The sequence below is a fragment of the Seriola aureovittata genome, chromosome 13 (assembly GCF_021018895.1).
Source record: "Seriola aureovittata isolate HTS-2021-v1 ecotype China chromosome 13, ASM2101889v1, whole genome shotgun sequence".
Lineage (NCBI taxonomy): Eukaryota > Metazoa > Chordata > Actinopteri > Carangiformes > Carangidae > Seriola > Seriola aureovittata.
In genome coordinates, this window is record NC_079376.1 from 8787594 (window position 1) to 8801225 (window position 13632).

The window sequence follows — 13632 nt, forward strand, 5'->3', positions numbered from 1 at the left end:
TGAGACAAAGGGCTTGGATGTGTGTATTTGGCAGCTCTCATAAGGCTTACCACACATCTGAAGCTTTAATGTCGACCCACCAAAAATATCTCACCACTCCCCTTTAAGCCAGTCCGCCGTGCCAGCCAGTGTTGTGTCGGAGACTGTCTGCCCCTACGCTCTGCTCTGGTCTGGTCCAGCTAACGTTAGCTGACTGACCTGCTTGCCTCGAAAGCAGGACGGATTTCAGGGATAACAATGTTTTATTTTTAGGCCTAATAGAGCTAAAGCGAAACGCCGAATGGTAACCAGACACACATAACTGGAACCAGGAACCGTCAATGCAAAGAAAGAGGGTGAGCTTTAAGAAGTAACGTTAGCAGGTAACGGTTAAGACGCTTCGATGTTAGCTGGACTTAGCTAACTTAGCTTTGGCATATTTACAGATTGGTGATGATCAATTGTAGGACTTGTATGACTATTAAGCGGATTTTTTAAAATAAGTGACACAACGTCATATTGCAGTCAACTGTTAAAATCGGTACGGATAGTTTGGAACTTAATGCTATCCTTAATTCACTGATGTGAATAAGTAATTGATTGAAACCTCCTGATTTACCCCTAATGCTAACTAGCGATTGTCTGTGATTTGCTTACTTAGTTAGCTTAGCCGTCTAGCATTTGTCAAAAACCCACTCGGTGCTTTACCCCAGGGGAAAACCTATCAGAGTTAAGCATACGAAGGTACATTCACGGGACCTGTTGATTATTTAACAACTTAGTCAGCAAAGAAAAACCTCAATCAGACCACAATTCCCGGGTATACTTGTGCTACTTAGCTAGCAAACTACCTGAGATAAATAGCTTTCATAGGACTTCAGCCAGACTAGCTTCAGAGCCAGACTGCTTTCCGATTGCCCTAATAGACCTTAGCTCTTTAGGGTCTCGATTCATGTGGCATCTAAGTTAGGTAGTGTCTAAAATATCAAAAATGATCAGAAATGGTCACAAGCTATCAGTCTCAAAATTGCGGTCTCAGTCTGACCTAGTGCCATTATACTTCAGCTATATAATTTTTGATACACATTTTTTACTTTTATGAAGCTGAAAAGGCAAATATTTGGTATTTGAGGTTATAAATGGTTGAAATGATGATAATTAATAATTGAATAAAATACCTAATCAAGGCTACTTTTTGTTTTTGTGTTCACAGCCTGTTATCCAAAATTATTCAATGCAATCTGTTTTAACATTTCTTCCCCCAGATCCATGGCAAAGTGGCTGAAGGACTACCTGAACTTTGGCAGCAGGCGTGACCCTCCACAGCCCCCCAGGCCAGATTACAGTGAGAGTGAGATTTTGAGGGCTTACAGAGCTCAGAAAGAGCTAGATTTTGAGGACCCATACCAACACACAGATAAAGAGCACCAGAATGGCAGTTTCAGCTCCTGTAGTGCCACAGTGAGCCTTCCCACTTTCCCTGCATTTGGTTCAGTGCTGCCCAATGGTGTGGAGGTATGACCTGCCTTTACAGTCATGTGCATGACTTCAGTGTGTTGTGTTCCTTGAACCATGTGTCAATAGATAAATGTACTTTTGGATTATAAATATTGAGCTCATGTTGACCTCTGCTAGCACTGTGAAGTGTTGAAGTGATATTTGAATTTTTATTGACAGTGTTTTGTTTCGATATGTTACGTTGCAGGTGAAAGTTGTGTCTCCCAAACACAGACTAATTAAAGTGGATTCTCAGGAGTTTGGCCGCTGTAAAATCCCCTTGAGTCCTGTGACTGTTCAAGAAGAACCAGTAAGCTTTGCTTTGGTTTCATTTTCTCTACTGTTTTTTTCCCCTGTTATCCTTTCATTCTCTGCCCTGTATCTCAGTTTCTCACACATACACCTAAACACAGTTATATTTCTAGCTGTTCCCCCCAACGCAAATAAATCCTACATGTTGTCACACTGAATTATTATACCATTTGTTTCTCTCCCTCTTAAGGTGGTTCCCTCTGCCCCAGCAGCATCGGACACTGACACAGACTACTCTGACCCATTTGATGCCCGTCCAGACCCAAGAGCCAGACCAAACTGGGAGCCCAAACCTGCACCAACAGACTGCTGCAGCTACATGGAGCCATTCGAGGCCCAGCGGATCATCTCAGGTTTATTATAAGATGTATATCTCTCACTAGTCAGTTAGTTAGCTCTAAATTTAAAGGTATTATAGAGACAGTTAAACAGTAACATAATGTATCCTGAACATTTACCTTCACTTGCTGACCCTTGATCTCTAAGTGTGACCTTTCAACATTGTTTTTTTAAATCATAGAAATCATGTGAAGTAGGAACAGACTGACTGCCAGTGTAAATCCTGTAAATGTGTTGACTGCACACTTGAATAGTGGAAAATTTTACTTTTCTCTAGAAACTTTGAATATCAAGGTGGAAAAAAGGTATAATATATTCTCTTAAATGGTTGCAGTATACTGCAAAATACTGTTTATAGTGATGGGAATTCATGGTGGGGAGTGAAAATTTTGGCTGAATATATGTAATGACATTGGCATTTCACTGGATATAATAAATCAGATAACAGGATTAAAAAAAATAACTCTGGATATTTTCATTTGTATTGTACTGTTTCAGTATTGCTTTTATTTGCATTTACTCTTTTTGCTTTCTTTGAAGAACTGCAGCACAGCATGATGACTAACAGGTCTGGAAGTGGAGATCCCGGCCAGTTATATGATAACCCGTACGAGGAGAGGACTCGTCTCCACCACCGAGCTGCTCCACCAGCACAACAGCAACCTCAGAAGGTTGAGGGCGGACTTGGCCAGATCGACAGCAGGGAGAGCAGGCTCCCACAGGATGATGAGAGGCCCGCTGATGAATACGACCAGCCGTGGGAGTGGAAGAAGGACAACATCTCTAAAGCTCTAGCAGGTAAATTATCTGTTTTTATGAATATATTTTTGCACAAAATGTGTCTTAGATTCATTTTTTTAAACTAACCTGCTGTGTCTCGTTGTCTGGCCATAGTTCAGTTTGAAGGTGCAGAAAGGGAGCGCTCTCGAGCTCAGACAGAGCAGACCAGGCTCACCAAGACAGGCGGCGCATCTACCGCAGCAGACTCAACGACTCTCCGTTTGGTCGGGGACACTCCTCCTTTACTGGGAGAAAGGGTGGATCCATCTCTGCCTCTGGAGAGACAAGTGTAAGTAGACATCTGTGTTCTATGTGTATGGTCTTGATTGTCTTCCTGTGGTTTTTTCTTTTTACTACACTGTGTGCAAATTACGAAAATGTGGAAAGATGTTTTTTCAGGCCCATTGGGACAAACTGGATTTTAATGGTTAGCATGTTGATGTTTGAGCATACAGAGGAAATTACTTAAGTCTGTTATTGATCAGAGCAAAGTATTAGATTTATTTTCTTTTGGGAGTACTTTGTTTTATTTCTTCTAGTAGCATCTTACTCTGTGTGGCTGCTGACTCCAGTCTGTTTTATTACAATGTCTCTTCATGGTTTTGTTTAAAAATCTGAGACAAAGTGTAAGCAGTTAACATTTAGGCTCCTATCATCCTCATTTACTGTTTACATACAGCACAGGTTATTGAGCCGTTTCCTTCACTATAGAAACTGACTATGCATTATTCACATTAAAGGAAGCTGACTTTCTGCAATGACAGCAGTCATAGATGAAACACATGAATCATAGAGGAAAAATTTCATTATGCCTCCAAAAATAAAATACATTTAATATCTTTTATTAAGTTCCTTCAAACTTCACAACATATATTATGAGTCTGGACAGACATGGATGTAAACTGCAAGTTGACTGGTTGGCAGAGGCATACAACCACAAGGTGTTAAATCTACTTTTATACATTAATTACCATGTTCACTCTGCAAATGGCAACATGTAAAGGTGAGGCTCTGCCATTAGTGGAGAACTGTAAACTTCAAAATATTTTTGGAAAGGAAGAAAAGAAAAATATTTATCATATTTGTCAGATTCACACAATATGTTTTGGTGATTAATTCTTGGTGTAAACATAATGCTTGTCTGTTAACAAGAAAACTTAATGGGGTAGGTGTTGTAGTGTGTTTCAGCCACAGACATCCAGAATAAAGAAGCAACATGATGCTATAAATAGGACTGTATGACATTAACTATTGTTCAGGACAGTGTGACGAGAAGAAAGGCCAGTCCGTGGTGATAAATCTGTCCTCTGCTATGTCTCTTTCTGGTCACCTGCAGATGGTACCATGGAGCCCTGAGCCGCTTGGAGGCAGAAACTCTACTGACTCTGTGCAAAGAGAGCTCCTACCTGGTGAGGAACAGCCAGACCTGCCGTTGCGACTACTCGCTCTCACTCAGGTAGACGCTCCCAGTCACACTCTTGTTTCACTTGGAACAAATTCTGGGCCGCTTATCTCGACTTTCTCATCTGTGTACCAGTTGGTAGCATTTCAGTGCTGAATTTGAATCTATTTTTAACAGACTGTATCAAAAACCATCCTCCTCATACTGTCTTCATTTGAAATATCATTGCAATCTCTTAAAGGGGAATTCTAACCCAGTATACTGCGCTGTTGCCAAAATTATCTGATCCAGTTTTTGCCTTTTTGGGTATTGTTGCAGTCTCTGGGTGGTTAGAGAATATTTTCAGATTTGAGCCTTGAGGCAACTTTTAATTGTTCACCGTCTTCCCATTCTCTCTCTTCCCATCCACCCATGTTATCTGCGGGGTTCTTTCCCTCCCCATCCCCCATTTTCCTCTCTGCAACAGTGTTTAGCCTGCATGAATCAAATCAGCATGAAAGCAGCTGTTTTTAGAGAGATCATCCGCATGCTGGGTATAGTTCCTGACCTCACATATGTGTACTCCTTTGACACAGTGAGCAGGGGAGCACTGTAATTTGATCGGATTGAACTGAACGGAGCTGTGTAGCCAGACAAAATCAAATAATCATTCAATGTAGGAGTACAATGCATTTAGCTGGTTGTTAATGTCACAAAGAAGACAGTAGATCACTAACTGAAGATTTCACTAAAATCTCAGTGTATTCACTTTGAGTCCAGGGTCCACATTCATCAGAGTTCTGAGAATTACACCTTTTTGTACTAGGAGTGAAAAATAAGACACATTTATCAATCTGAGCATACATGTGGTTAAACACATAGCTAGTCAGATCTTTAATATCTCCTGTAGCATTTAGCAAGTAGCTACCAACCATATAAAGTTTGACGAAATTATATGGAATTGGCTGAAATGAAAATTATAAACTAGAGCAGGAATTAAAATCTGCTGCTGGAGGAGGGTTTTTATCAAAAAATTAACAAGTGCAGACATAAAAGATGCATGGGAAGAGAGTGCAAACAAAATCAAATTGCACTCGTGAGGACTGCAAAAAGAGCATTTTCACCACTTACATGCCTGTGTACACAACACCTTGTAAGTAGGCAACATCTGCAAGCTAATGAAACTGTTCTGAATTATCTTCATTTTCAGCTGTTTAATTAAGGAGAAAATTAAAAAAAAAAAAAAAAAAAGACGTTGAAAAAAGTCTGAGCAGCAAAAGTGACCTAACATCCAAAATTGAACTATTAGTAAAGTTAGTGTAAAATAAACAAACAAGTACAGCTTGAAGAGAAAGCTGGAGCACTTGATTGATGTAAATGTTGTGCTGTCTTGTTATGCTGCCCTTTCAGGTTTGAACACATCAGTTACACAATGGTTTGTAACATTAAGCAGTTTAAGAAACACATGCCAAGTTCTATAAAAGACCAGCTGTGATCAAAGACTCATAATGAGATGGGATAACACTAGCAACTCCCTCATTGCATCATAGTGATGAGCACAAATACTAATTACTGTTTAAATGCCAACTCCCCATGTATCACGTTCTTTTCAGTGTTTGTTTCTTTTTCATTATATATTTGAAACGCTCTAATGTAGCCCAGTTTTTCAAATAAGAAATTTGATTGGAGACTGGGGTTTTGGAGCCAAGCGTGGTTGTTACAGTAAGAAAGAGATTGCATACAAATTTGTGATCGTAACGAGAGACGGATGTCCCAACTTATGTTATTTCCTTGTCTACTTCCAGAATTGTGCGTGCGAATAGTGCACCGTAATTGTTTCAGAAATACAGTTAAACATGTTTCTTCCAGATGGGATCAGTTACTCACTGCCACGTTTATCTGCACGATACCAAGAATCTTTTGTGTTTTTGTGAACGCTTAGTCTGACATAGCTTTACAATCCCCACAGATGCACTTTGAGCTTCCAGCTTTGATTGAACCAAAGTCTCACCTCTCCTGTCCTTCTCTTTCTCAGGAGCTGCAAAGGCTTCATGCACATGAAGTTCACTCAGTCTGCAGACGGGCGTTATGTGCTCGGGGAGAACAGCCCCCCCTTCTCCACCATTCCCGAGGTCATCCACTACTACACTACACACAAGCTGCCAATCAGAGGCGCTGAGCACATGTCCCTGCTGTATCCTGTCATAGTGCAGACCCTCTGACACTGACAAACCACAAACTCTTCCTCCTGGTGCTACTGAATACAATATATACTCAATATTTCCCTCTTTCTGGCCCCTTTCCCTACATGCCTTTTCACTGCCATTCTACCTGCACTACTCACAAGAGATTGGACTGGTTGGTGCCATCTTTTCCTTTTCTTTTTATCATAACCCCAGTAACTACACTGGCAGCTTAACAACAGAGCTCAGTGCCTCATGAACCTATGCCTGTGAACTGGTATGATCACTGAAATTCCTGTATTTTAATACCACGGACTCCTGAAAATCAGCCATCATTGATATTAAGATCAATAGCTGAGTACTTTTAGGTAAAAGAGAAAAAAAAAAAAAAAAAAAAACTATAGTCTTGCGGTGTCTCAAGACAGTAGAATTTACAGAATATTGCATGGAGATTTGTCTCTGTTACAATAGTGCAGAGATAGGCTGTACTACCGGGTGACTTAAAGGATAATAGTGGTGTTTCCTTTTGGCTTAAGCTTGTGCCATTAATCCAGGTTGATTTTTCTCGGTCAAGGCTGCAGTTATTTTTATGTGAATTTTATGTTTTAAAGTTACACAAAGATCAAACAAAATAACAGACGTGGTGCCCGGACAGTTAAACTAGAAATAGATGGTAGAAAATGCAGTAAAAATGTACTATAACTACAAGCAACACTGTTATTATCCTTTAAATGTTAGTTACAATACCAACCAAACACTACATATTTAACCCTGGCTGTCTGTTGGCTCTGGGTTTCACTGTGTGCTTCAGAGGCCTGTGAATGTTATATGATGCTGTAACTGCGAGCCCTGCAGTGTTCTCCTCAGTTCGTCATGTTAATGTGTGGAAAAACAGAAAGTGACAGACATGACTTCTTAACTTCACACAATAACAGGCTCCTGCAATACTAGTTTAGAGAATAATAACTACAGTATTATATTGAAAGCTTGTGGCTTTGTGATCATGATTATTAAAGAAGCTTTGGTAGGTTATTTACTGTGCTGTTTTATAAGGTTTTAAATATCTGTTTAAAATAAAGGTGTTGCCTGTTTTTAAATGGTCTTTGCCTTGTTGATTTATGTTCCATGTTGATTTATCAATTTTATATTTATTAGTTTTGATTTTCACTGCACGTAGTGGGCTTCAACATAAATGTCACACAACACCTTTACAACCTGGTGCAAGATTGATGAGTTTAGGTTCTTTAAAACTGCTGGCCTGTTAGAGAAATCTAAATTATGTCATGTTTATTCTTTACTGTTAGAGGTGAGGTAAGTAAAGGTAAGAACGAGAGAGGTGCTGATCTTGCATGTTTGCTGTGATTTGGGACTAGGGATTGCAAGCTTGAACATGTATGCATCATCCAGCCCTCTAGTACAGATGAAAATGTTATGTAACTAGAATGGCACTCAGTAGAGCGCATACCTCTCCCACACATCTGTCAGATCCAGATTAACTGGATCGGCACTAAATTTATCTCAACACCACTAACGTGCCTGATTTTTCACATCCCATTCAAATGCCCTATCTTCCAACCCTTTCACTGGAACCACACAACTTTAGTGTAAAAGAGTTCAGACTTTACCACCTTTGTAAGAGATAAGAAATAATAACTAGTCAAGATAGTAGCTGAAAATTTAACACTGAATCCCCCACAGCCACAGAAAGATATTGTGCTCTTAAATGGCTGCCGTTAAATTTGTGCTCTTGTTTAACATTTCCTCCTGTTGTAATTTGTGATTGATGAAAACTCCCCTTGGTTTTAAAATGTTTTTATTTTATTGTATTACACATTTATAGATCACCTAATTTCTTTCCTGATTGAAAAAATATATTTGAGTCCACTAGATTTTTTGGGTTAAGGCAGTTGTGATGGCAATTTCTGAAGTTTTTTATTGTCTAAATGTTGCTATTATTTTTATTATTACATAGGACCAAACTTTATAAGTTAAATAAAGGTTGAAGAATGAAAGAACATTTCAACCAACATCCCTCAATTAAAATCTCAAGATAATTGTCACTGTCATCTGAATCCATCTGAGAGGAGAGAGTTCACTCTGCCACTTTTTCTTGACACATGATTTCTGGAGCAAAAATACCAACACATAAAAGAAGACGGAAGTGTGGATGTTTGGTATCGGTTGCCCAAGAGGTTTCATTTCTTTTATGGTTGAATGACTGACTGAGAACTACCTTACTGCAGGACACGGGAAGGTGGAGTTGGCCATCCTGACTCGCTCTGCGTAGAGACGATCTTTGGTATACTGTGCCCCTTATACGTCACCTGACACCCTAGCAACCGGCAGGTGTCCCCACGACAACTGCAGGTGCAGGACAGGTAAACATTGTAGAATGAAACGAAAAAAGTATCGTTATAAGTTAAAGTCCAGCAAATATCTGTGGTGTTTGTGTATTGATCGGGTTATGGATTATTAATGTAACCAGCTAGAGATTAAATCCGTTGTGTGGTTGGTTTCTGTTGTTGCTGGAGGATGTGACCTACATTAAAAAAGAATTAGAATAAACCAAAGTTTTTGATCGATAAAAATCACACTGTACTGTACCAATAGAGTGTAGTAGGCTACATGGGAAGATTTTAGACAGTTTAGTAGATAAAGCCTGATTGTTTTCACAATAAACATATACAACAGTCCCAACCACAAACATATTTACATATTCACAGTGACATAATTCAGAAAAAGTGCATTTCTAATAGATGACTTAAACAATTGAAGACACAGAAACATAATCTGTTTTAAATTATACCATATGTCTGATGTGGATTTTCCACCAAAAAATATTTCAAGATTATTTAAAAAATTACTTTTACTAATTCTCCCTCATTAAAAAAAAATCCAGAATCTGTTATTATGTAAATACATACTGTAAGTTGACACAAGATGTCCATTCTCTGTGTATGTACACCAGAAGATTCAAGTTAAAGGCTTTCTGGATGGAGAGACACTTAAATCGATAATCAAAATGTATTTTCTGTCATTCAATTAATCAATTAATCAACTACTTGTTTCCTGTCTAGCTTGAATGGCAGCCATTATGTTCTTTCCAGTTACATTATAACCCACAATGTCCACAAATATAAAGTAAGCCAGCTGCTTTACATGTTTGTTAATTTCTCACTGGATGTGTGAAACAAAACATTTTCTTCAGTCTGCAATGTGCTCTGTTTTCCCCAACAGTGCCAACTGTTTCCATGGCAACTCAGACGCATCAGCTTGCCCAACCCAAACCCAACCGACTCAGATATCCAGACCGGTAGGCCTGATGGACCCCCTCCTCCTCCTCCTCTCTATCTCTGTCTCTCCATTGTCCTCTTTTTCTCTGATTAGGTCTCTTCTATTTTCCAGTCGCTCTGTTTACTGGCTGGATGAGCTGCCACCTGAGAAGACCGGATCCACCACTAAAATTGGTACATCTCTCACTTTTTTCCTTCACTTACAACCTGACCTGAGCTGTTTTCTTTTTTGTGACACTTTGCATCCTTGTTTTTCTTCACAGAGTTAACCCCTCGCTGGTCAGAGCTGTGTAAAACTAAAAAGCTCTACACTCAAGTCACGTAAATATAATAAGTTCTACTATTATTACTGCCGAATAATGCTGATGGCTAATTACTAATGCATGTGTGTTTTCTTTTTTGGGTACCTTTTACACTTTTTACCTTGTCCTCTTTCTATAAAAAAATGATCGATCATACATGTGATTCACTCTTCATCCTGTGTTTCTAAATTCAGTATATTATTCATTCCCACAGCACTAATTCCACCAGTACAGGAAGAGTCATGTCAGGTGTACCACATTGCCTTTTTCCTCAGTGTTAAGATACCGTGAACAATTCCTCCAGAATTTTCACATTTAATTTGTTTGTGGCAGCCACAAACCGAACACCAGCTTTTACATGCAATTATGCAATAATTTTTTTAATGTCAGACGCTGAATTTCAGACATTTGCGGTTCTATCTCAGACAGTCTAATATGTTGTATTTTATGGATATATCAGAATCACTAAACCAAACCAAAGTTTTAGTATTGAATTTGATAAAATAGTCATCTCATTAAAGGGACCCTGTGGAGTTTTTGACCTCTAGTAAAGCCTTTATAAATGGGATCCCAAGCTGGCAAACATGCATGTAAACGGAGCAGCGTTTAAAATATTTCTCAAAAAGCAGCTTCACAGATGTTTTATGAGGAAGGAAATACATTTCAACGAGTTTTTTTGACCTCAAAGATTTACACAGTGTGTTTTGGTGAGTAACAATGCATGTAAATTGAAACAGTTTTACTCCACAAGGTACCTATACAATCTTATTAAATAATCATCTCCTTCTTCCTGTGTTTTTTATCCTCATCTTGTGTCTTTTGCTCTTATCTGCCTTCCTGCCTCCTTCCCTCCTGTTTACTCTTTGTTCATGCTCTCATCACCCCTCTTCCTTTCTTTCTCCTCCTCTACCTCCTGCTCTACCTGTTACTCTCTCCTTCCACAGACTTTCTCCCATATGGGAGGTGAGTGAATGGGCTCTGAGGGCTGTTCCTTCCAAGCGGCTGCATAGCCTTGCTCAACCTCGGGTTCCTGCAGTTGGCTGGCAGCCGGACCGCCAACTGTTGGCCCCTGTGCGTAACATACACACACACACTCACACATTTCCTGAGAAAAAGCTGTGTATGCGTTAGATCACAAGCTGGCATGAGGCCACAGTGGCACATATTTAAAAAGTATGCAAACTAAATTTAATGTCCTTAAAGATTATCTGTGAGCCTGTCTTAGTTGGTTTTTATTGCTGCAATAGTTGTTTGTTTTTTTGTCGCTTTGCCCTCTGCGGTTTCAGTTTTTTTATTTTTACTGATCGCACAAGTGATAACAACTGTGTTGTAATCTTCAAGCTTGGTATCAGGTATTGTTGGTTTTGCACATGTCCCTTTAGCAATAAGCACATCTCACAAGTTTTAGATCCAACTTTCAGATATGTCTGAATGAAAACAAGATGTAAAACCTTAACTTTAAGGCAACTTAATCTTTTTATTTTTGAAATAACGCATGGAATATATGAGTAACAACCTAGTTTCACTTTACTAAAATATGATAAACGCTGACAACAAGGTTTTATCAGTTGTATAACTTTCTTGAAACTGCCCTGAATACTTACACTTCTGACAATTCAGCAAGACTGCTGCCAAAGTGGTGGGTCATCAGACAGATATTGTTATTCCTGCTGACGTGGCTAAAAATATTTCAATGTCATCCTCACTCTTACTTGTTCAGTTGCTATTGGAAGTGCTTGGCGTGTTATGCTCTATGCAGCTGGATGAAGGCCGAGTGGAATTAATCAAAATTTCATTTGTCTGATTGATTCCTAAGAGCTCATGTCTGATAGTGTGCCCTTTTTTTTGTATTTAATACAATCCTCACCCTGACCTAAAATGTGACTGCAGTTGAGCAGAGCGACACAGACGGCAGTCGCCACCTCACGGATTTGCCAGCTCGCCCAGCCAAAGAGAAGGCAGGTTCTGGAGGGCTCAGGCCACAAATCAAAACCTGTATCCATGACCCACTTGCCCTGCAAAGCATCAGCACACATAGAGCTGCTTTCCAGTAAGTTAGTCTGTCAATAGTGCAACGTGTCTGACCTTTTTTTTTTATGTTTAACATTTTGGGAAACACTTATTTTCATCATCAGCTCATGTTTGTATGTTAAATATGAAGCTACTACCAGGGGATGGTTAGCTTAGCTTAGCACTAAGGCTGGAAACAGTTGGAAACAGCTAGTGTGGCTCTCTGTGAAGTAAGAAAACCTGCCTACCGGTTCCTCTAAAGCTCACTAATCAGGACGTTATATCTTCTTCTTTTAATCCACACAAAAACTGAGGGCTGGCTGTTTCCCTCTCTTTCCAGCCACTGTGCTAAGCTAGGCTAAAAGTCTCCTGGCTATGGCTTTACACAAAAAATGGCATTGATCTTCTCATCTACCTCTTCCCAAAATGTGGTCTATTTTTTAAAAATTATATTTATTTTATTATGGCATCACCACGGGTTTATTTTGCTGTTTGACCTCAGTTTGATTACTTTTTCCTTTCAGCCCCTAAGCACGACCACCCCAAGTTCGAAGGAGAGCGCTCAGTGTGCTGGCCCGTCTCCAGAGCAGCGAGAAGCCATGTAGCCAGCCACAGACTTCTTGAGCTGTCCACTCCTAAAGAGAGGAAGGCTCTGTTCGAAGGATACAACCCATACGTCGTCAGTCGGGCTGCACGCTCTGCCAGTCCCTCGCCTCGGATACAGCAACTCTGTGTGCCTCTGCCTCGCAAGTGTAGCTCAAAGTAGGAACGATGACGCCATGTGTCTGGTCCACAGAGAGGTGTTGATTGTTCTCCTTTTCCTCATCCAAGAGTTTAACTGTGATAAAGTTTTTTTCCATGCAAAATGACAAAGGCCTGTTATTTGCTGTTATGTGAATACTGTGTATGATCTTATTTACTTGTGACCCAACTACAATTTATCTTCTGCCCAATTATGATGAAGATCAACCCCTTCAAGTCTTTGGTTTACTTTGGAAACACCAACTTGTCAGGAAAGGTTTAGAATAAAGCTGGTTAGAGTGGAAGTGGTTTTGAGACATCGATCAAAAACCGCCTGAACACATTACTCACACCTGTGTTAAGTGTATAATGCATTTTTAATAGCTACCATTGTGCTCATGTGCCCCATTAGTAATAATGAACAAGATGACTTGCCTGATTGTAGCAACGTCACAGTTGGATCATGAAATAAAACAAACAACCAGGGAGATATTTTTGATAGCAGATGAAATTGCATTGAGACACCCTGCAGCACACATCCTGTAGCCACATCCTTCACTTTTTAAATTGTTTTTCTTAGTCATTGTTAACATCAGGCAGGCAGAAGTGAATCAGCGCCACAGTGAAATGTTGAAATATGAACGATCATTTTTAAATGAAACAAGGGGGAAAAGACACTGGAGTCCATGTGTGTTTTTCTTTAATATGGTCCTTAAATCCAGCTTAGACCATGGCCCATCATTTGACATTTTGTCCCTCTAACTGTGTGCAGTGCTGAAAGTGGAGAAAGTCAAGCCTTCTGCCCTTTTTTTTTT

At 39.6% G+C, this 13632-nt stretch overlaps 2 protein-coding genes across 4 annotated transcripts; both read left to right on the plus strand.

The window, feature by feature from the left end:
- Nucleotides 1-112: 112 nt before the first annotated feature.
- On the plus strand, nt 113-7568 carry shda (Src homology 2 domain containing transforming protein D, a). Of its 2 annotated transcripts, none has more exons than XM_056393724.1 (8): nt 113-362; nt 1245-1494; nt 1685-1786; nt 1979-2141; nt 2668-2925; nt 3022-3196; nt 4244-4363; nt 6324-7568. In XM_056393724.1, the coding sequence occupies exons 2-8, from the start codon at nt 1249-1251 to the stop codon at nt 6508-6510; spliced, it is 1251 nt and encodes a 416-aa protein (XP_056249699.1). In that variant the 5' UTR covers nt 113-362; nt 1245-1248; the 3' UTR covers nt 6511-7568. The 2 variants fall into 2 exon arrangements, with proteins under 2 accessions (XP_056249699.1, XP_056249698.1); XM_056393723.1 differs by having other exon boundaries at nt 115-335.
- A 1264-nt stretch (nt 7569-8832) lies between these two features.
- On the plus strand, nt 8833-13486 carry spmap2 (sperm microtubule associated protein 2). 2 transcript variants are annotated; one of them, XM_056393726.1, is made up of 7 exons: nt 8833-8849; nt 9709-9784; nt 9877-9938; nt 10028-10085; nt 11011-11137; nt 11957-12116; nt 12601-13486. In XM_056393726.1, exons 2-7 carry the CDS (start codon nt 9723-9725, stop codon nt 12840-12842), a joined length of 711 nt encoding a protein of 236 aa, XP_056249701.1. In that variant the 5' UTR covers nt 8833-8849; nt 9709-9722; the 3' UTR covers nt 12843-13486. The 2 variants fall into 2 exon arrangements, with proteins under 2 accessions (XP_056249701.1, XP_056249700.1); XM_056393725.1 differs by lacking the exon at nt 8833-8849 and adding an exon at nt 9552-9612.
- The last annotated feature ends 146 nt before the right edge of the window (nt 13487-13632 follow it).

Bases quoted from the DNA above. Each gene is read 5' to 3' on its own strand.
- spmap2 (XM_056393725.1), top strand. The intron at 9,939-10,027 runs GTACATCTCTCA...TTTTCTTCACAG, and splicing joins CGGATCCACCACTAAAATTG to AGTTAACCCCTCGCTGGTCA. The intron at 12,117-12,600 runs GTAAGTTAGTCT...TTTTCCTTTCAG, and splicing joins ACACATAGAGCTGCTTTCCA to CCCCTAAGCACGACCACCCC.
- shda (XM_056393724.1), top strand. From the start codon at position 1,249: ATGGCAAAGTGGCTGAAGGACTACCTGAACTTTGGCAGCAGGCGTGAC. The intron at 2,926-3,021 runs GTAAATTATCTG...GTCTGGCCATAG, and splicing joins CATCTCTAAAGCTCTAGCAG to TTCAGTTTGAAGGTGCAGAA. The intron at 4,364-6,323 runs GTAGACGCTCCC...TCTCTTTCTCAG, and splicing joins GACTACTCGCTCTCACTCAG to GAGCTGCAAAGGCTTCATGC.